The sequence below is a fragment of the Sphaerodactylus townsendi genome, linkage group LG03, assembly GCF_021028975.2.
Source record: "Sphaerodactylus townsendi isolate TG3544 linkage group LG03, MPM_Stown_v2.3, whole genome shotgun sequence".
Classification (NCBI taxonomy): Eukaryota; Metazoa; Chordata; class Lepidosauria; order Squamata; family Sphaerodactylidae; genus Sphaerodactylus; species Sphaerodactylus townsendi.
This window is the reverse complement of record NC_059427.1, coordinates 149,191,957-149,214,761: the sequence shown is the minus strand read 5'-3', so window position 1 is coordinate 149,214,761 and position 22,805 is coordinate 149,191,957. Positions and strand designations below refer to the sequence as shown.

Sequence of the window (22,805 nt, the reverse complement as noted above, 5' to 3'; positions counted from 1 at the left end):
TGTTTGCAAGTGGATTTTGCTATTCCATACGTAGTAAAATCCACAGCTGCAAAGCGTATTGAAAGTGGATTGAAACTCGCATTATTCTGTATGTGCAAAAGTAATTCTACACATGTTTCACTCGAAAGTGCTTGGAGGCCATTTTAAAATGTTCCATGTTTAGGGATATTTTTTCCAGTCAAAGGAAATCGGTGTAATTATTGGCCTGCCACTTCCAGACCAGAGGCAAACAACAATCGCTAAATGAGCTATAGTATAGTGAAGTATACGACATACAAGTAGCGGGCAAAAATCACTGGCGTATACCATGATGAATAGATGGCTATTATATTGAAAGTAATGTGAAATTACAAAAAGTGTGCTAAGTAAAACAATGCAAGATCTGGAACATAAGCATCAACATGCAAGTAATAGAAATACTATGTGATTGCTCATAGCGAAGAGACACATCTTCCTTGCAGGAGCCACCAGAGCTTAAGGAATTTGCGGTGAGCAGCGATAGATCCCGCATATGTCTTAAGGCAACAAGCATAGCGTGAACAATACTGATGAAGGGAAGCGACTCCGCTTTGAAAACAGGCATTACATCTCATCTGGACACCTGTCTTTTTGGAATTAGTTTGGATCAACTACCAGGAAACCTGCTGACACCACCCGTCAAGCTTCAATATCGGGTGGCGAAACGCCTGCCCGGCGCTTCCTCGACGCCACCGGAGACGACGGGACCGGCCCATTAACGGTTCTAAAACAGCTGGGCAGCCGTGGGTACCGGCAGAGAGCGCCATGCCTGCCGATTAGTATATCTTCGGAATATACAAGCCGCCGAGGCCTGGGGACACACCCCCTAATTCTGCGCCGCTTCGCTCCAGCTGCTGCGAGGGTGGCGGTCCCCAGGCTCCTGCCACGCCGGAGGCCCAGGGACAATGTGGCGCCGGTGTAAGAGGGCGCGCCGCCGTCGCTCGCTGGCAGCAGCCAGGCGGCGCTTTCTCGTTCCAGCTCTAAGCGCTTCGAAACTGCCCGCGACGGTATGGGCGGCTTAGGGCGGCGCTGTTGCGATGAAGCTGCGCCTTATCGGCTGGAGATCGCGTTTTACCGCCTCCAGGCCATCATTAAAATGCCCGCGGCGAAACGGCCACTCGTTTTCTGCAGGACTGACTTGAATTGAGTTCCTTCACATCGGACTGTTATTTCATTGCCGTTATCTCGGTATTCCTTGTTTCTTGTCTCCTGCAGCATGCTAGATGCTGATATTTCTAGTCTTAGTATTGCTTTTTTGCACTTTTATGTAATGGAGGTTGCACTTTTCTTAATACATATGTATCTATTCATCAGCCGTACATGTTTCTATGATGGCCATTGCATAGTGATTTGGGTTCCTTTTGCCCTTCTTGGTATGTCTGCCGCTCAGGCCAGACATTTCCCAACCTATCAACACAAACAAGTTCGTGTTTAGTGTGATAGAGTCAGCAGTATGGGGTTTAGGGTGGCAGAATAAAATACAATTAGAATAGAAAGGATCCTGTTCTTGACTTATGGAAGCCTCATCACTCTGGACACCTGCTTCTCTCACAAAGCCGTTGATAGTAGAACAGTATTTTGTAACAACAAATAATGTTTGATACATTTGATGCATTAGTAGCATCATGGGAGAACATCCACTATCTCTGTCTTCACAGCACATACTTTTAGAGAATCTGTGGTAGATAAGGGTGATAATATTCACAATTTTTCTTTCATATAATTTGGAGTTGGCTCCTACTCGTGGGCCTTGGGTCTTTGCAAGAAAAACAAAGCACGCATCTGAAGTGAGTTAACCCTGAGTTAGAAACCCTATTGAAGGGAATGATGGCTGGAAGGTGCTAAGAAGGGTAGGAAACAACCAATGTATATGATCTGCTTCTTTTTTTCAGGAGCTGCGTGAGATGCAGACACAAATCTCTGACACTTCCGTGGTCCTTCAAATGGACAACAACCGAAACTTGGACTTGGACGGCATCATTGCTGAGGTCAAAGCTCAGTATGAGGAAATGGCCAACAAGAGCAGGATTGAGGCAGAATCTTGGTACCAAACTAAGGTGGGCAACAGTAGAATGAGTGGATCTGTTTGTGAACCACAAGCTGCAGATTCTAACAGTCTGTTCATTCTAGCAGTCTGTTCATCAAAAGTTGAATGAAAGCTTCTTCCAGCTTAAGGAGATTCCACCAACAGAGGAGCTACTTAAGCTGGAGGAAGCCACCTTAGACTGGAGGAACTTCCTCCAACTCAACATTTCCTCTAAGCTGCACAGGTGCATGACCACGCAGTCACCATACTGGCACAGATAAGGGGTCACCTGGCGGGTGGGTGGCTCAGTTCCTTGCAGCATTTTGGAACGTCCACACAGAGGGTATGTTGGTCCACCCTCAAGACAGGATACATACTTTTTAATTCTGTCTTTTCACCATGGTTTGTCAGACCCTGATTGTTTTCACAAATGAGACTCCCATGGTTTTCAGACTTCATATATTTGCTACATCAAGAGGTCTGTTTTATCTACACACCAGCCCTATGATCAGAAGTGGGTGACAGTTCTGTGATTTACCTCGAGTAAAATCCACTGTGACATCATCAGCTTCCTAGCCAAGTGTCCTCTTTCTTCCATATTGCATGCTTAGCCAATGTACATTGGTCAGACATTTTTTAAAACTCCCCTCTTTGCACAAATAAGCACCCAGATTAATAAGCTAACAGACAAACATTCACAAGTTACCCCCCCAAAACCCTTTCTCTACCCATTACACCTTTCCATAAACTCACTTACTCCTCTCACAGTGCGATCCACAAGAGAGGGCTCGAGAAGTGGTGTCACCCCCGTGCCAGTGTAAATGTCATTGCATCGACATTGGGACATAGACCCTGGAGCAGTGGCGGGATTCAAATAATTTAACAACCAGTTCCAGCGGTGGGATTCAAATAATTTAACAACTGGTTGTTTACAAGCACCGTTTTAACAACCGGTTCTGCCGAAGTGGTGCGAATCGGCAGGGCAATGTCTGTGCCATTTTCGGCCACATCTACCTCCCCCCCCCCCCACCCCAAGGACTGCACTGTTTGTCATGTGAGTCACCCCCTCCTCAAATCACTCATCGTTTTGGAAACTTCCCAAAGAGAGAATGAGGCAGCTGGAGCCTTCAGCTTATGGTCCCTGACAGTTTTTTTGGGATGTAGGCTTGGTGGACAGAAGCCTAGAGCAGGGAAGGCAGCCACAAAGAAAAGAAACACCTTGTGCTGAAACAGGTTGACAGCTGACCTTCTCAAGTCTGAATCTGTCGGACACCTTCTGAATTCTGTCCACGGCACCAGATGTTGGGATCTGATATCCCAAAGTCTATCCCTTCCTTTCTCTTCTGCAACTGAATAACTGTCATTCACTAATGTCTGGAGTAGGGTGGGGGGAGTAAAACGCTTTTCTTGAGGCCTTGATTGCAAGGAAATCCAAGAAGTTCCTGCCAGGACACTCCCCTGACCCTGAATAGGTTGTGCCTCCCAGACAGGGGGGGGGCCCCCGGTGGTCACTGTCTTTTGTTTCTGTTGTATTCATCTCAGTTTGAGGCCCTGCAAGCCAGCGCTGGGAAGCACGGAGATGACCTGCGTAGCTCCAAGTCTGAGATTGCCGAAATTAACCGCAACATCCTGAGGCTGCAGGCTGAGATTGATAACATGAAAAATCAGGTGAGGAGAAAACTGTTCAAGGGGGTTGCCATCATATAAGGTGCATGCTGAATGGAAGCGAAATCATGGGGGCTGGGATCAAAAAGAATCACTACACCTTCACATTTGTTCCAAGTCTTTGACCCCCCATTGAGTAGTTTTGTTGACTTGCAAACTGTCCCACTTTTTGAGCAGGTACTAAATTCACCGTGCTATCTCAAGCTGAGTTACACCCATCTAAGTCCATTTCAGTTAATGGGTTTAGAAGGATTTAACTCTGTTTAGGATTGCACTTTGGGTTACTTAGGATAGTTTCTGCATCTCTGCAGACTCAGTTATACTCTGTTTCATGTAAAGATGTTAGTAAACTGTATATTGCTCCACCATGGATCAAAGCATGGATCAAAGCATTCTTTGTTGCAGAATGCTCTGTCTGGGTCCCAGCACCTACCTCAGTGGCACAGCACCAAGGGGTGGGGTGGGGTGCGCAATGGGTGTGCAATGCACCAGGGTGTGGTGAGGGCATTCCGAGGGCATGGCAGGGGCGCTTCTGCCGGGCGCTGCAGGAGCATAGGCAGGCATGCACTCACAGGCTACAGTTCCCCCTTGCTCCACCCCTGGCTCACCTAAGAACATAAGAACATAAGAACTAGCCTGCTGGATCAGACCAGAGTCCATCTAGTCCAGCATTCTGCTACTCGCAGTGGCCCACCAGGTGCCTTTGGGAGCTCACATGCAGGATGTGAAAGCAATGGTCCTTCTGTTGCTGCTGCTCCTGAGCACCTTGGTCTTTGCTAAGGCATTAGCAATCTGAGATCATGAGGATCAAGATTGGTAGCCATAGATTGACTTCTCCTCCATAAATCTGTCCGCCAAGCCCCCTTTTTAAAAGCTTTCATCTGTGTTAGTGGCTATCACTACCTCCTGTGGCATAGCATATTCCAAATACCAATCACACGTGCTATGGAAGAAGTGTTTCCCTTTATTATGTCCTAGAATTTCTTCCCCTAGCATTTTCTTTCAATGAATGCCCTTGGTTCTAGTATTGTGAGAAAGAGAAAAAAATTTCTCTCTGTCAACATTTTCTACCCCATGCATAATTTTATAGACTTCAATCATATCCTCCTCAGACGCCTCCTCTCCAAACTAAAGAGTCCCAAACGCTTGCAGCTCTCCCTCATAATAAGTGGTGCTCCTAATCCTTCAATCATCCCTGGTCCTCACACCTCTTGCACTTTTTTCATATCTTTCGATATCCTTTGAGATGTATGCGGCCACTCAGAACTCGAACACAGTACTCCTGTAAGTGCTACCGCACTTCACGCTTTATATATAAGGGCATGATACAATCTTTTGCAGTTTTATTCTCAAATCTTCCCTAACTCCTTATCCCTTTTAGCATAGAGTTTGCTCCTTTTCACCGGGCTGTTACGCATTGAGTTGACATCTCTTGTATGGAACTTATTTCTAACTAAGATCTTTTCCTTCAAATCCCCTTTCCTGGTTCAGGACTGATAGCACTGACCCTGTGAAGCTGTAAGTGTGAAGTTTGGGATTTTTTGCCCCTCATCGGTGCATCACTCTTTACATTTCTCGCTACATTGAACTGCATTTGCCATTTCAGCCCACTCACCTAATTCTATCAAGGTCCATTTTCAACTCTTCGCGAATCCTTTTGTGGTTCTTACCAACTTCACATAATTTGGTATCATCTGCAAAACTTGGCCACCACACTACCCACCCCTACTTCCAGGTCATTTATGAATAAGCAAAGAGCACTGGTCCCAAAACGGGATCCCCTGGGGACACCCACTCCCTCACATCTCTCCATTGTGGTGAGAACTTCTCCCATTTACACCCACTCTTTGTTTCCTGTTCCTCAACCAGTTTTAATCCATAGGAGGACTTCCCTCTTATTCCTTCATTGGCTGAGTTTTCTCAACAGTCTCTGGTGAGGAACTTTGTCAAAAGCCTTTGGAAATCCAAGTAGACACATGTCCACTGGTTCCCCTTATCCACACATGTCTGTTTACACCCCTCAAAGAACTCTAGTAAGTTTGTAGAAGACAGGACTTGCTCTCTACAAAGCTGCTTATGCTGACTTCCTTTTCCTCAGCAGTGGTCTTGCTTTTTTCTACATGTTTAATAATTTTATCTTTAATGATAGATTCTACTAATTTACCAGGAACAGATGTCAAACTGACTGGCCTGTAATTTCCTCGGTCCCCTTGTAGACCCTTTCTTTTAAAGATTACAGTGACATTGGCCATCTTCCAGTCTTCAGGGATGGAGCCTGGATTTCAGGATAAGTTGCATTATTAATGTGAGAACATCAGCAATTTCCATGCTTGAGCTCTTTTAAGAACTCTTGGATGAATGCAATTCAAATAGGATTTGGTAGCATTTGAAGTTTATCAATGGCTGCCAGAACTTCTCTCTTCCCTTTGCTCCACTACTAACTTCACTAGTTCCCTGGATCTTCACCTCCTAAGAAGCTTGGTTCAGGGTGCAGGAATTTTCCTCACCTTCCTCTTGGGTGAAGACAGATGCAAAGAATTCATTCAGCTTCTCTGCACTCTCCTTGTCACCTTTTAGCACACCTTTTTGTTCCTTCATCAAGCCCCAACGGGACCCACCGCTTCCCCTAGCTGGCTTCCTGGCTTTTTGGATGTAATTCTGAAGAAACTGTTTGTTAAGGTCTTGATGTTCTCGGCAGCCATGCTCCTCATAATCCTTTTTTTGCCTCCCTTACAGCTAGCTAACTCTTGCTTCTCTTTTTGCCACCATTTGTGTTCTCCCTGGTATTCTTCATCAGTTAAGTTGGACTTCCATTTTCTAAAAGACATCTTTTTTTTTTCCTACACTACTCTCAACCTCCCTTTGTTAACCATGGTGGCTTCTTTGGACTGCTGCCTTTCCCCTTAACCTGCGGAACACATTCCAGCTGAGCTTTTTAAGACTGTGTTTTTAAATAACCTCCAAGCACCTTGGGACATTTTTGACTCCCCTTTGGATTTTCTCCCTTTCAGCTTCCTAAAAGATCTAATCATCCCCTTCATCTTTGAGAAATTTCCCTTTCTGAAGGCAAATGTAACTCAACATTTCAGGAAGTTGTCACTTGTTCGGCCTGGCGGTGAGTTCTAGCACCTGACAGCCATTGTGGCCAGTTGCTCCCCAGCCCGCTCAATAACACTTTGCCCATCTTCCCACCAGGTCCTGGGTCCCACATAGATCTAGGATCTAGGATCACATCTCCCTGGTTGGTGCTACAACCATCTGCTCTAAGCCACAGTCATTCTAGTTATTATCCAGGAATGTTCTCTCCTTACCATGACCCGAACATGCATTTTCCAGTTTATGTGGGGATAGCTAAAATCACTTCCATTACCACTCTATTATTTTTTGCTTTTGTTGGTCTCTAATTCTCTTTTTTTTTTTTTTTTCCATCTCAGAATCCCTCTTTGTGCACTTCGGCTCAGGGACGACTATACTGATATTCCTAATGTTAAACTTTACTTCACCCCTGGTATTGATATCCACAGTGCTTCTGGTAGAGGAATCAGCTCCCTGCATTGTCTATTTTTTTATGTGACACTATGCTCTCTTTGATGTAGAGGGCCAAATTCCCACCCCAATACTTCCCTGTCCTATCCCTTCCGCAGAGCCTGTAACTCCGGGGATACCATCCCACTGGTTCCCTCCTCCTCATTCCACCAAGGTTCCTTGTGATGCCCCACTATATCAATGTCCCTCCTTCAAACTCTGTAATTCAGCTCCCCCCATTTTAGGCTCCACGTTTCTACCATTAGCATAGACACTTGTATACTCTGTCTCTGTCCTTAACCTTGGGATTTAGTTATGTGTTTTGCCCTCAGCCTTTTTGTGGACATTTACTCATCACTTAACACATTGCTATGCTCCTCGCTTTGTATGTGGTTGATTTAGAAACTCTCTGTGTCTGCATCCCCATGTGGACTCTGTATTATTCCGAACCTAAGTCACTCCTCAGCTCCTGCTCTGCTTTCCCCCAAGTGATCAGCTTTAAAAGCTGTTCTACTTCACCTTTTTTAACGCTTGGAGCCAGCAGCCTGGTTCCTCTCTTGGTTAAGATGAAGCCCGGCCCCTTTGTGGCCAGGCCTGCCTTATCCCAAAAGGAAGTTCCCCAGTTCCTGACAAAGTGCTGTGGGAAACCCTCTGCCTTTACTAATTTTTTCACCTTCTCATCCACGCATTGGAGACCCTGTATCTCCGCTGCCTTAGCTCTCCCCGCGCTGTGGAATAACAGGTAGCATTTCGGAGAATGCCACCTTGGGGGTCCTGATTTTTTAACTCTTTTTTTCCTAGCAGCCTTACCTCTCGCCTTCCAGGAACCTCCCCGCCACATTTCCCAATGTCATTGGTACCACAAAATTTCACAACTGCTGACCTTCCACCCCCAGCACTGTCTAACAGTCTATTCTAGTGACGGTTGCCGTGACATCCAAGCAACCTTCGCATCTTCAGGCAGGCAAAGTCACCATGCGTCATCAGCCTGTCACAAACCCAACTCTCTACATATTCCTAACGATCGAACAATCACCCACTACAAGGGAGCTCCCCACCTCCCCCTCTCGGGGTATCCCCCAAGCAGAGGATGGCCTCTGGACCACTCAGCTAAGGAAGGGGTCCCATCTAAGGGAGCATCTTCCACCACCTCAGACTGGCAACCTCCGGGCTACCCAGACTCTCATTCTCCATGACATCTGAAGAGATGTCACCTTGGGAGTGGGACCTGGCCCTGCTCCCCTACATCCTTTTGAAAGTAAAAATACGTTTTGGCATAAATGCTCTTTTATCAAAGTATCATGTTCAGTAACGCAGAAAATAGGGGTTTTGACAAAGACCGTGCATTCAGCTGAACGATAATTCTCATATTCGTTCGGGACTATATTCTAATGTGGAAGCATACAATTATCTGAACCGCTGCACCTCAACTGACCAAAGTAACATCTTTATGTGAAGCAGACTATAGAGGAAGGCATTAGTGCTGTCAAAACAGCCCATGATCCACCGCACTTTAACACAAGGCATCCTGTTGTTGGTAACAGAAGAAATGAGTCACGATTTCCGTCAAATCTGCCAATCGGAAGCTTCTTTGCATGCACGGATCAGATCCACCAAGGGGTTGCCACCGGTTAAGCTAATTCACTGCCCCTGTTTATGAATATAACTCTCTCCCCCTTGCCCTTAAGAGCCAAAATTGGCCTCCTATCTAAAGCTGAGACAAAAATATATGATCATTTGCAGTAACGCCAAAAAACTATTACTTCTTCCGGTATCTTTTCTAGCACTCTTTGACAAAGATCGATTCCCCACCCACCATTAGATGCACGCTCCTCACAGCAAATACCCCGGGGTCCTGCAGCACTTCTATCACACCAGAAGTGACAACGCGAAATAACTCGCATTCTGCCGCCTCCCACCCTCAGAAGCACTGCCATTTCCAGATCCTGGTCGAAGTATTAATTTTTTTTGAAAACCCCGCGACCTAAATACTAAGCAGGGCCCTCCACTTTCACTTTTTTTTAAAAAAATTATTTATTGGATTTACAAAAATTAAAATACATAATAGTAAGTTACTATTATGTATTCCACTTTCACTTTTGAAGTGGGGAAAAGCCCCCCAAAAAAGTTTTAAAATCTTTACTTCTATTTACTTTGCCCTCTCTTGACCTCAGTGGTTTCACCCACTAGCTAAATCTGGTTCGTTGCACAGTGTTATGATGTTATCATCATATTCACTGTGTAATCCCTGATTGGGTGGGATTATCCCTGTGACAAGGGAAAACACAGCGGCCGTCAGGGAAGGGGAAAATGGCATCAAATCAGCAGCATTCAAGGGGAGCAGTGATTGTGAACATGGCTGGAAAAAGTTAAAAAATATGTATAAGTTTAAAAAACGTTCCACCCCACTGAAATCACATCCCCAATTTGATGTGGGATGTACCAGACTTAAGGGCACCAGTGGTTCATTGAGATGGCTCTCTGTGACTCATTCAAAGATTTTGACATCTGAAGGTCCGATTGTTGCATTTGAGCAAGACCTCGATGTTTTCCTCTACGCCAGTGATTCCCAACCAGGGTTCTGTGGAACCCTGGGGTGCCATGAGCGTGTCCCAGGGGTACCATGACAATGCTACTTCCCCCCTCCCACCCGAATCAAATGGATTTTGAAGGGGGGAGCCTCATGAGCTCCCTTTAAACAACACTGAAAAACAGCATTGTTTTATTTGCCTAAATACGGAGAGCTCCCTTTAAATCTAACCCCCAATCCATGCCGAATTTAGGCAAACAAACAACGTGGCTGTCAACGCTGCTTTCCCTCCCCTTCCTCTCCCCCTGCTTGCCACTCCCCCCACCTACAGGCCAAAAACAGGGAAAAAACTAAAAAATGCAAAAAAAAAATCAAACGAACCTCAAGGGTACCCTGAGATATGAAGAGCGAGTTCAAGGGTACCGTGACGTCGAAAAGGTTGGGAAACACTGCTCTATGCAAATGCTTCTGTAATGATTTCCATGGAATTATATTCCTGCTACAAACTCAAAGTAGTTTTAAAAATCACACAACCAAGAGCTATATATCTGTGAAAGGTAACCAAAGAATCTTCTTTAATTAAAGAGCGCATAACAGCCTCCCCACAGTGGAATTCTTAGAAAACTTTGGTAGAAGACACCACAGTTACAGTGGTATAATACTGATGAGGTGTGAAGAATAGACAGGGAAGGAAAAATCAATCACACACACACATCAGACGGTTGTGGTGGGCTTTTCCTCGACTGTGTGCCCAAGTGGGTCTGGTGGATCTTGTTCCTAACATTTCTGCATCTGTATTGGCATCTTCACAGGTGTATCACAGGGGAAGTCTGTTACACGCTGTGTCTAGTGTTACACACATCAGAGTTTTTCTACCATCTGGATTTTCAAGAATAGAATCTGGTAGCCCCTTCATGAATCCTCTTTGAAAAATCCTAATGGAAAGGGCCAAAGAATCAGGAATGGTGTGTCCATCTCTTTGGGAATTATGGATGTAATAATAACAAATGCCTTCTTGGGTTAGATCCCTTAGCCAGGATTTAAAAAATGTCCAACCAAGCAAAACATGGTAGAAATTCCTCTGTTATTACACCAGGTTTAGATAACAAGAGATATTAGGCTTAGATCAGATAAAAAGTAAAACCATTGTTCAGTTATACTATCTACAAATGGAGTTCATGTCTGGATGCAAGCTCCTTCATTAAACATGATAGCTGGAAGAAGTATGTCAACCCAAGATCTGAAACCCTAATTGAAGCCAGGAACTAACCCTTGGTTAACTATGTATTAATAATGGTTAAAAGTAACTATGGTTTTGTGTGATGTATGTGCAAGTAGACATCCTAATCCTTAACCCTGGCTTGTTCCTAGGTGCCTCACATAATCCGCTAGCTAAATAAATGCCTAAGAGTAAAGACAGTGAAATCAGCACATGTCAAATATGGTCACTACTCTAACCACACCTTGAACAATTGAACCATACCAAAATCAGCCATGGTTTTGCATTGTTCGACTCAGAATCTGAAGTTTCTCCAGATGTTCTTGGACTACAATTCGACAATAGCCACAGGCTGATGGGATTTGTAGTCCATGAACATCTGGAGAGCTACAGGTTGCAGACCCTGAACTGAGCTATTGTCTCAGAACTTAGAAATTCCATCCCTGAAGATGGAGAACTTTTTAAAAAATATATTTTTATTGATTTTCACCATTATATAAAACAATCATATATAGCATAGGTTACATGATATTGAAAATAGAAGAGGAGTTAAACATTATCAAATATCCCCCCCCCAAAAAAACCATAATAAAACAAAAGAAAAAAAAGTATAGAAAAGACTATCAAAGGTCCCTCTCTTGTTCAAAAGGCGAGGTATACAGTAAATCAGGACTGAAACATTAGAATACATTATCCTTATCAGTTATAACTTCTAATTTTTTTTCCCCACTATTTCCTTCTATACTGTTCCCTCCCCTAAAATATTATAGTCGAGGAACTTACTATAAAAACAAAATAGGTTTTTAAAATACAAATTTTTCTGACTGCAGGGTGTACAAAAACTTCCCCCCTTCTTCCCTCTTCTACACCCTGCACCTAACCCCCCCTCCCCTTGACTTCCCCATCAGCTTGTCCCCACCTGAAGATGGAGAACTATTGCCTGGACCAAACCTGATACATCATGTATTTCATTTTTTTTAAAAAAAACCCTTATGCTAGTGTCCAGTCCACCACACTACTTGGCAATGAATTCCATAGCAGTGAGGCCTGGGTTTCTATTTTTATCAAAGCCTCATTAGTAAGTAGCAGGGGTAGGGAACCTGCGGCTCTCCAGATGTTCAGGAACTACAATTCCCATCAGCCTCTGTCAGCATGGCCAATTGGCCATGCTGGTAGGGGCTGATGGGAATTGTAGTTCCTGAACATCTGGAGAGCCGCAGGTTCCCTACCCCTGGTAAGTAGAATGAGAGCATGGAGATAGTTCATCTGTTCTGTCAGTCAATTGCCATCTCTACCTGCTGGGGACAGGACAGTGGCTCGATGGTGGAGCATCCACTTTGCTGCAAAAGGCCCCAAGTTCAATTCCAGGCATCTCCAGTTAAAAGGATCGGCTAGCAGGAGATATGAAAGAATTTTGCCTGAGATTGTAGAGAGCTGCTGCAGACAGAGTAGACAGTCCTGGCCGTGAGGAGACTGTCCTGATGATACCCCCCAAGTTTGGTGCAGTTTGGTTTAGGGGGGCCAAAGGGGCAGTGGGAGATGGGCCCTACCCTTTTTGGGTCCCATAGAATTAAACCCCCTGAAGCAAAGTTCCCCAAACCTGGATGGTGTCATCCAGAGACTCTCCTGAAGATACCCTGAAAGTTTTGTGACAATTCCTTCAGAAATGTGCACCTCACAGCCCTCTACCAGAAATTCCCCATTGACAGAAATACAGCTAAGTCACTGCAGAACGAAGAATCTTGGGCAAATTTCTGGGGGTGCCTGCAGGGGACGTATTTCGAGATGTATCGGCACCGATAAATTAATTTAGAGTGAGGTCATCAGGTGACTGCTTTTCCCATATGATGTTCACTAAGTTTGCGTGCAGCTTTGTTCAGGGGTCCAAAGTTGCGAGATGCTCGAAAATGTAGCCCCCATCTCCTGTTAGCTTCCATTGGAAACAATGGGGGATGGGGCACCCCTTTTGAGGGTCAATAACTTTGCCCCCCCTGAACCAAACTTCACCAAACTTGGGGAGAATCATCAGGACAGTCTCTGGATGAAATCCTGAAAGTTTAGTGCTGCTAGCTTTAAAACTGCACCCCCTGCAGGCCAAAACGTGTAAAAACATCAAACATTAAAAAAATAATAAAACGGACCCGAATTTTTCGGATTTACCCGAATTTTCGGGCATATCCGAATCGGCTATGATTTGGATTTGGGCATACAAATCATTTTATGCCTCAAAATACCCAAATCCGAATTTTACCTATTTTTTTTAGTATTGACCAACCCTATAAGAATGTTCTGACTTGTGAGTTCAGCCCACGGGGCATTTTACTGCAGCATCTAATGAACTACAACTTTGGCTCTGCGATGATTCGTGCCAGAGCGCTCTGCCTTCTGGTGAGCCCTGACGATTTGCTGGCTGTAGCTGTGCAAAGACTAATTCTGCTGATGGTGCCCTCAAGGGGTGGATATAGCATGATGAATAACCGGAGCCCGCACAAAAGCAAAGAGAGATATGCTATTGTGAATCACTCCCCGTCGTGTTCGTTTGGCTTTAGGGCAGGGTGGCGAAGGCAAACATCCCTAAGCAAACAGTGTGATCCAGGGAAACCCACCTCTGAATATTGAATGGGAGCTTTGCCACTGATGTTTGATGCTACGCCCTTCCTCTATAGGGTTTGCATTGCACGTGTTTACATTGCACTATAGGAGAGCAAGTGGCTGATAACACTGTGATAATAGGAGCAAGGGAAAATAGGCTAGGCCGTCCATCCCCAACCTTTTTTCAGCCTTTGGGTGCCTTTGGAATTCTGATACAGGGTGGGCGCAGTCACACGCAAGGAAGCGGACGCAACCATAAAATGATGGGAAGATCTTTGTGCTGTGGTGGCAGCTGCTGCCAAAGCAACATTTTAACAAATCTGCACAGCCTTTCACATTTTTGATGGCCAATCAGAAGTCTTGCTGGACCAAAGCTCCAACTGGCTCCACCTACTTTTTAAAAGCACTTGGTGGGCACCAGAAAAAGTGGTGGTAGGTGAACAGAGGTACCACGTTGGGGAATTCTAGACAAGGCATTGACATCTAGGCAAATGGGTAGCCATATTGGTCCTCTAAAAGGAGCTTCCTTCAATAAGCATGTACAACATTTATGTTCCCATCAAGTTGCAGCCAACTTAAGATGATTCTGTAGGATCGTACCGGGTAGCAAAGCTGGTACTGGTAGTAGTCCATCCAAATACTAACCAGAGCTGCTTCACTTCCAAGATCTGATGAGAGGTGATTTCCCCACTGGTGATTAATCCTGGGATAGTCACCCAAAATATCCCAGTTTCCTCCCGATCTCCCCACTGCCGAAAAGCAGAACACAGATCAATCCCAGCTCTGTCGCTCCTCCTCCCCCTTATCCTGTGTTTCCCCAGTACCTGGTTGCTTGTGCAACTTTTTGGGAAAACACATTACCAATCCACATCAGTGGGGAGGTTCGGGGGCCTGATGCAGTTCAATTTCCTGCCATTCACAGTGACGCAAATGCCAGCCAATCAGAGCATGGCAGTTTGTGCGCGATGCGCGCGCAGTTATTTCTTTGTTTTTGCTTTGTTATGGTTTCGTTTCGATCTAATGTTTGACCGAGGGAATGAGAGCAAGGAGACACTCTTCTGTATCGTTATATTGTTATAACATCATAACATTTAAACACAGAGGGGGTGCCTTGCTCACGGTCTCACATCTTCATGTGATGACGTGAAGAGAAGTTCCCACCCCAAAACAGCACAACAACCAATCAGGACAGTCCTGGCAAGCCGATTGCATGGTGGTGGGGATTGTCATATTTCTGGAATCCAAGACAGGTCCAGATGTCTTCAATTGAACATGGCGCAGTGAGGACAATGAAACCGCAATTAAAAGTTGCCGTTTATTTCGAAACTTGGATTAATCCACGTCTGATTTTCAGTGGGAAGTCGACCAGAGTGTGCTAGCCTGGGCTATCTGGATGAGTGTATGAGCAGTGTAGGTGGAACACAATGAAGAATTCAATCAATGGCTACTAGACATGATGGATGAAGCGGTCTCTCCTTGACTCATTTTCTTGATGCAGGGATTCTGAAGGGTCATCTGAACAATCTTGTGCTTTTGTCTTTCTAGCGTGCCAAGCTAGAAGCAGCCATTACTGAAGCAGAGGAACGTGGGGAGATGGCTGTCAGAGATGCCCGGGCAAAGGTGGAGGAGTTGGAAGCTGCCCTCAACAAAGCCAAGGGTGACATGGCCCGTCAGCTGAGGGAATACCAGGAGCTGATGAATGTCAAGCTGGCCCTGGATATTGAGATTGCCACCTACAGGAAGCTGCTGGAAGGGGAGGAGAGCCGGTGAGTAACTGCAATCACCATCTGTATTTACACTCTGCGCTTAGCCGTTGTACGCAATCCTCCACTGACAGTAGTGTAAGTAAGAAAGTTTTGTTACTGCAGGTATAATCAGGTTTAGCCTTGTGGCTCCATCAGCTGCATCTTGTAGGGTAGGGAGCAGAGAACATCCCAACCCCTACCTCTGACCACTGTTGAAGGAGAAGGGGATACTGTGCCCTTACTGGGGGCCATCGGGGCATCGTAATTCTAATGACCCTTTCCTTCCTCCCCTTCAGCCCAGGATGAGTGAGCAGGACCAGATGTTTATTAATTTCTTTTCTTAATATATACAATGAGAATGCAGCTAAAATTAATTAGAATGCTTAAATGATTAATGACTAAGGTTGTTTATATCCAGTAGACCAGCTAATGTTAGTTTATCTTTATTAATAAGATTATAAAGATTACAAAACTATAAATGAAGATCCACTTAATACTTAATTCTGATATAGATTATATCTGAATTTATAAGTCAATATGTGCATTTATTAAAATTATTTTTTCAATTGTGAGGACTATTATTGGTACATTTGCTTACTTTTTACCTTTTACTTCCTTTTGTCCTGCATTTATTTAGTTATTAAATTATTTTTAAAAATATTTTTGCAATTTTTTTAAAAAAATTAAATAATCTTTTAAAATGTTTTAAACAATATATTTTAATTTTTTAAAATAATCTTTTTTTTTTTAAAAAAAGGAAAAACCGTATGTGAACAAAGGGAACTAAAAGCTTAATGAACAGCACATGCTTTAATACTTGCATTAATTATGGAAATTCTTAAACTAGAATTAAAGGAGAGCAGAAGACAGTGCATATCTGCGGGACCGCCTCGCCCCATATTGCCCTCAAAGACCACTCCAGTCTGCAGAGGGGAACTTGTTGGTGGTCCCTGGCCCCAGGGATGTTTGGCTGGCTACGACACGGGCCAGGCCTTTCATGGCTCTGGCCCCAGCCTGGTGGAATTCACTACCTGGTGACATCCGGGCCCTGCAGAGCCTGTCTCGGTTATGCAGGGTCTGTAAAACAGAGTAGTTCCACCAGGCCTTTTCTGCTGGGCCAGCCGGGCATCCCTCCTTCCAAGATCGTGTCTGGTCCTTGTCTGGATATGGTGTGGCATCCGCCTTATGTCCCCACGTGGGTTTCTTTTTATGCCATCTGTTTGTAACCTCTTTTTAAGCTTATGCTATTTATAATGTTTTAAACGTCTATTTTTATACTATTTATGGAATTTATTTTATTGATTGTTTGTATGCTTTTATGGTGAGCTGCCCAGAGAACTGTGGGGGATTTGCGAGATATAAATGGAATTAAGAAATACATTCAAATTAGGGAACAATAAAACAACGAAATGAGAGAAATCCCCGGGAAAAACCTGATCCATTGTTTTTGAAGTTTCCTTCTGTTCACAGTTGTGGCCGACTGGACTGAGGACCTTGGTCCTGATCCGGCTTGGCAGTTATGTTCCCCCTATAGGGCAGAAACAAGTGCATTGCTTATGCAGAGTTCAGGGACCCACTGCTGTTGCTTCTTAATATTTCATATTGAGAACAATGGCTTTTGTGCTGCTCCTTTGTCACCACAAGCTGAAATCCTGCGGGCGCCATTAGAGAAATGAAAACTCATTCCCTTTCTTCTTTTCTTGGCAGGCTGTCTGGTGATGGAGTTGGCTCCGTGAACATCTGTGAGTTTGCTTATTATTTATTGAATCCTCCATTTTCCATTGCAGCTAATTGACAGAGGCTGTCTTTCAATTGGCCATGCTGGCAGGGACTGATGGGAATTGTAGTCCATGAACAGCTGGGGCACCAGAGTTGGACACCCCTGCTAGGGCGTGCATGTTCTGTTCATGTAAAAGGCACTGTCTTTAGATAGTGAGTGCAAACACTTAGTGCCAGAGGAACATGCTCTGTAGCAAAGGGCTGCCTGTGCACCAATGAGGTACACAGTGCATGCTGAGATACATGGCATGATAATTTACATATCACCTGGAAGGCCAGCTGTTACATTCCCAGGAGCTATTCTGTTCTCCAGACTGAGCTGGAAGTGCATTTTGCTGCACCACGGTTTGGATCCACTGGAGTTCTTCTGGTAGGGTTTACATCTGCCCAATTACGGTGAGAGACCTCCAGGTGATTGCAGCTCTTACCCACTGATGCTCACCTGATCAGCAGGCAGAATCTGGTTGACCAAACTGGCAGGGGGAGGATAGTCATCCTTGTCCAGTGACTCAGCTCGACCCAGAAGAGACGATGTTGTGCTGAGTTGGACTTGGCCAAAAACCTGAGGTTTTGATTGGATGCTAGAGCATCACTCTGGCGTGAACCTGTTTCTTCTGGGCCATGCCAGAGGTTGCATCATCAGATAGGAATGACGATTGTGCCCCCGGTAAGCTCCCATCTCCCCACCTCCCAGCAGTTGCCAGAATAGTTTCTTCAGATAGATGGATTTCGCTCCCCTTCTCAACCGCTGCAAGTCCAAATTCTCACCTGAGGTCCCAGGGAAATATCTAGAACTCTTCTATAAAGGGTGAAGTCTTGAACATTTGTAGGCAAACAGAAGGGAGTTCTCCAGCTGTGAGACAGGTATCTTGTTTCACGATTAGGGAGTTAGGTTTGCCAGATCCCCTCCAGGGGTAACAGATGCCCTGCTTTGGGGCTTCTCTATCCAGAGCTGTTAAGCCAGCTAGCAGGGGGATTTACCAACAGCAAACTGAGGCCTAGGCCTCTGTAGCTGGCAATGCATTAATGCACTTCTGGCACTTATCACTGCTTCTACCATAGAGTTTTTGCCCAAATGTTACAGTATCTCTATGTCACAGTTAACATGAGTGGTGGGTTCTAATCTGGAGAACCGGGTTTGATTCCCCTACTCCTTCACATGAGTGGCAGACTCTTATCTGATGAACTGGATTTGTTTCCCAGCTCCTGCACATAAAGTCTGCTGGGAACCTTGGGCCAGTCACAGTTCTCTCAGAACACTCTCAGCCCCACCTACCTCATAAGGTGTCTGTTGTGGAAAGAAGAAGGGAAAAGGAATTTGTAAACTGCTTTGAGGCTCCTTACAGGAGAGAAAAGGGAGGTATAAATCCAAATTTCTCCTCCTCCTCCTCCTCCTCCTCCTCCTCCTCCGCCTCCTCCTCCTCCTCCTCCTCCCTTTCTTCATCCAGCCCAGAAGTCATCCTGTTTTCCTTCTGAGAGGGTGTAACTGACATGCATCTGTTGAGGCAAGAAAGGATTTTGGTCTTGCTATGTTGTCTTTGGTTTTGTGGGGGGATGTTTTCAACTGTTATTGTAAGAACCTGGAACCAGGACGAAAGGCATAAACAAATAACACATCTTTCTTTTCTACTGCAGCTGTGGTCAATACTAGTGCTGGTGGCCATAGTAGTGCTGGTGGCTTTGGCTATGGAGGAGGATTCAGTTTGGGAAGTGGAATGGGCAGCGGAGGCCTCGGCTTTTCTACCGGTGGCGGTTCTGGCGCTACAAAGTCATACAGCGTGACAACCAGCTCAACTCGGCGGAGCGTCAGAAACTAAGCTCTGAAAACCAGGATCATCACTGCCTGAGCAGAAGAGATAGCATCTATACCCCCTCCCCTTTCCCACAACAAAGCAAGGGAGAAATCAGTACATGGTTTCCCCAAAGCCATACTGGATGCAAAACCCACACAGTCGTGTTTTCTGTGAGTGCATAACCCTCCACCACGTACAGCCTTGCTGAACCTCCGCAAGTGGAATACAAACCAAATATAGGCAAATTTCACATTGTCTATTTTCAGTGCAGAAATTGGCTTCTCCCTTCTCCTTCCTGATTTCCCTGAAAGGAAAGGAAATGTGAAAGTCCCCAAAATAAAATTGGAACCAGAGGCCTGGATCCAGGAGAAAAGTTCACCTGGCGGAAGGGATTTCTGTCGGTAGCGGGGGGAAACACACACATCAAGGTGGTTTCCTCACCTCCTTACTGCCTCTGCACCCTAAAACTCTATGCTGAAAAGTTATTCTTGGGGGACGAGGGACTCCTCCCTCTGGAGCCGAGGGAAGAAGGGGTTGGAGGTTCATCATTGAGGATGGGGGGAATCAGTGGAAAGAAACCCCTCCGTTTTGTTGGCTGCAATTTTCTGCAGAATTCAACCTCTTCCCTTCCCCTTCCTTTTGCAAAATGACAGGGTGTTTTGTGATATTTCCCCCTTCTGTTCTGCCTGCCAGTCACAGAAATCAGATGAACAGAAATCCAATTGCCAATTGAGCTACACTGACTGGATGCTGTGGTTCTGAGCAAGGTATCTGAGGCCCCTTCCGCACTGGCAGAATAATGTACTTTCAATCCGCTTTCACAATGGCTTGCAAATGGATTTTGCTATTCTGCACAGTAAAATCCAGCTGCAAAGTGCATTGAAAGTGGATTGAAAGTGCAGTATTCCACATGTGCGGAAGAGGCCTTGAAGGCCCATTTTGACACTTTTCTAGGGAAGAACAGATCCCGTCAATTCCCCGTCTCTTATTTTTCCACAGTTCTATGACACCTGGTATTCCACATCAGTTGTTTTCTGTCAAGGAAGGAGAATTTTGCAATGTCGATAACAGATTTTGTGCAAGAAAAAAACCCATTCATTCCTTTAAGCATGTCAGGAATATCCAAAATAATTAGTTTCTTTACAATGACAATATTTTATACTTGCTGGGGTTGCACAAAAGCATTCCAGTACATTATGGTAAAATACCCACTCAAGCGGTACATCTCCATAAAAATTTAACCACTTTTCCACCAAATAACGTTTGTTGTTTCTATTTTTTCCTGGCAATTTCTATGTGACCTAAACATGTTGGAAAAAGACAATCCTCTTCAAAACTATCACTTTTATGCCATTTATTTTTTATTTTATATTTTAAAAATATTTTCCTCCAGTTTGATTTTTTTTTCTTCATTCTATAAAACTGCCCAGGTGCTTCTGAACAACAAAGGAACAAGAAAACAAATAAATCTCTTAAAAGAAAAACTCAAGAAATGTTTTATGGCAAAAAAAGATGGCAGTTTTGAAGGGCTGTAGCCTATATTGTTCGTTGATGTCATGCTGTTTTGGCGTGCTGCTATATTCTTGTAGGAAATAAAAAATAAAGACAGTGAAACATATTTGTTAAATATCTAGTTTTTTAAATATCTAGTTTTTAAAAAATCAATTAAAGCATGTTTTGCCTCAAAAAAACCTTGCTTTTTGACAAGGTTTATCAGGTTTTCTTTGCTGACTTAAGAAGCTGAGGTGCTTCGGTACTAAAACCAAAAAATATAAAATGAATGTATGGGTTTTTTTCCCTCCAGCACAAAGTAGTAAATTTCAAAGGAATGTATGTCTACATTAAGGTTGTTTTTTACGCAGTTCGGCTCTTCAACAGAAATACAGTCATACAATAAAACCTTTATAAAACAGCTGCTTGAGTATTGTGTGTGTGTGTGTGTGTGTGTGTGTTTTATTGCAGTTCCATTGTGGAAATAAAACTCCAGCCAAAAACCAAATAAATGTAAGAAAATACCTATTTGTGGTAAATTAGAATCACCATCAAATACAGGGAGAAATTCAGCCAAGGAGGACATTATAGATGACCCCACACTCTCTGCTGAAGTGAATAAACTCATTGAAAGAGCTCTCAACCTGGGCAGAATAATTATAAATGAGCTAATCTGCCATGGGGGCGTCACTTGGTCCTCACTACAACAGCAAACACTTCTGTCCTGTTATATATTAATGAATGTAGATTCTTGAATCTGCATGATGCCTCTTAATAAAGCTTGCCTATGGTGCCCGCATCAGGATACTGTGATTTTATCGACCCTTGATCCAAGAATAGGTCATAGTTGTGTGGGGCCAGGACCGCGTTTCTGGTCCTACACAGCTGAATTAGTTTAAGAAAAACTTAAAGTTAGAAAACACCCAAGAAACAGTTTTGAAACAGAAGATAAGTTTACTGGACAGCATATGTATCTGACCAGGGTGTCCTCTTAAGTAAGAGGCACCCCCCACTTCATTCGAAAGGACCAATTTTATAGACACAGAATTTAGAAAGTTACAGAAGGTTTAACCCTCCCGGGTGGCTCTCGAAAGAGACACGCCCAGCATAGGAAGAACCTTAGTTTTTATAGATACAAGATATACAGACGTCACACAGTTCATCCCCTTATTCACGTACATAATCCATACCTCTTTCACGTGCTATAAGCATGTACTTTCAAATCCCATTGGATAGATCTGTCTCCTGGTCACAGTAAGACAGCCTCTTATTCTACGTGTTACATACCTTAGCTCAGGGGTAGGGAACCTTTAACACTCAAAGAGCCATTTGGACCTGTTTTCCATGGGAAAAGAAACACTTGGAGCCGCAAATAATTTTTGACATTTAAAATAAAGATAACACTATATATATTGGGTTTTTTTACCTTTTACTCCACTCATTCTGAGACGCGCATGGATGCGTCCGCCCTGCTGCCTGCAAGGCGGGCAAGGATGGGGCCAGCAGCTCGGCCTCACCGGCCGCCGAGAAAGCGCCCGCCCTGCTCAAACGGGGCAGGCAAGAGGGGAAGCCCGCATGGTGGCCAATAGCCACGAACCCAGGTGGTGCACCCAGCCCTGCTGCCTGCAGGGTGGGCAAAGGGATGAAAGCAGTATTTCGGCCTGGAAGTCGGCCCGCCCGGAAAAACTCCAGCCCAGCTCCAATGGGAAGTGAGGCTGAGGAGGAAAGGAAAGCCAGCGGCACAGCCCAGCTGGCCGTGGGCAGTTAATCTGCTCTGCCCTGCCTTGCCTGCAGAGGCGGGGCAAGGATAGGAGCCGGCAGCTCATTTCGTGGAGCCACATAGTCTGCAAGGAGCAGAGAAAGGCGCATGTGGCTCTCGAGCCGCAGGTTCCCTACCCCTGCCTTAGCTCATGCTGTTAGCGCGTGCCCTCTCTGCCCATATGCAAAGGGCTGCAATAAAACTAGCTTCTGCCTTCAAGAATAACTTGTTCTTCTGTTTTTCTCCCAGAGAGAGATATGTCCTTAAGGCATGCAGCATTCTGACATTCCTTAGGATCATAAAACTTTCCTTCAATTCCCCAGTTTGAAATGTTAAAACATTTAAAAGATTTCATACAAACCATTCTAACAATTATAGAATTATTGTGAAATACTAATACATGTGAATCTCTCATTATCGTTTCTGTGTTCATTCAACTATATAGAAAAACACTTTTTAATTTAACTAATCACATTCATTTCTATTCTAACAAAACAGAGTCATAAAATGCATATGTCTTCTGTCACGTTGGCCCTTTAGTGACAAGATCTTAAAGATGTTATCTTTGCTTGCCTGCATAATCACTAGCAAGCTTGTAACATTCCTTTGACCTGCTGCAAACATGCAGTCCTCTAGTCACTTATACAGAAGCACCCATTTTGA

At 44.5% G+C, this 22,805-nt stretch overlaps 1 protein-coding gene across 1 annotated transcript in view; it reads left to right on the top strand.

The window, feature by feature from the left end:
• LOC125429141 (keratin, type II cytoskeletal cochleal-like) overlaps positions 1-20,804 on the top strand; it is a 30,237-nt gene extending 9,433 nt beyond the window's left edge. Inside the window, exons 3-7 of the mRNA XM_048489969.1 lie at positions 1,911-2,075; positions 3,587-3,712; positions 15,121-15,341; positions 17,028-17,062; positions 18,735-20,804. Coding sequence (XP_048345926.1) covers positions 1,911-2,075; positions 3,587-3,712; positions 15,121-15,341; positions 17,028-17,062; positions 18,735-18,916 — 729 coding nt within the window. The 3' untranslated portion in view covers positions 18,917-20,804. The remainder of the gene's footprint in view (positions 1-1,910; positions 2,076-3,586; positions 3,713-15,120; positions 15,342-17,027; positions 17,063-18,734) is intronic.
• Positions 20,805-22,805: the final 2,001 nt, after the last annotated feature.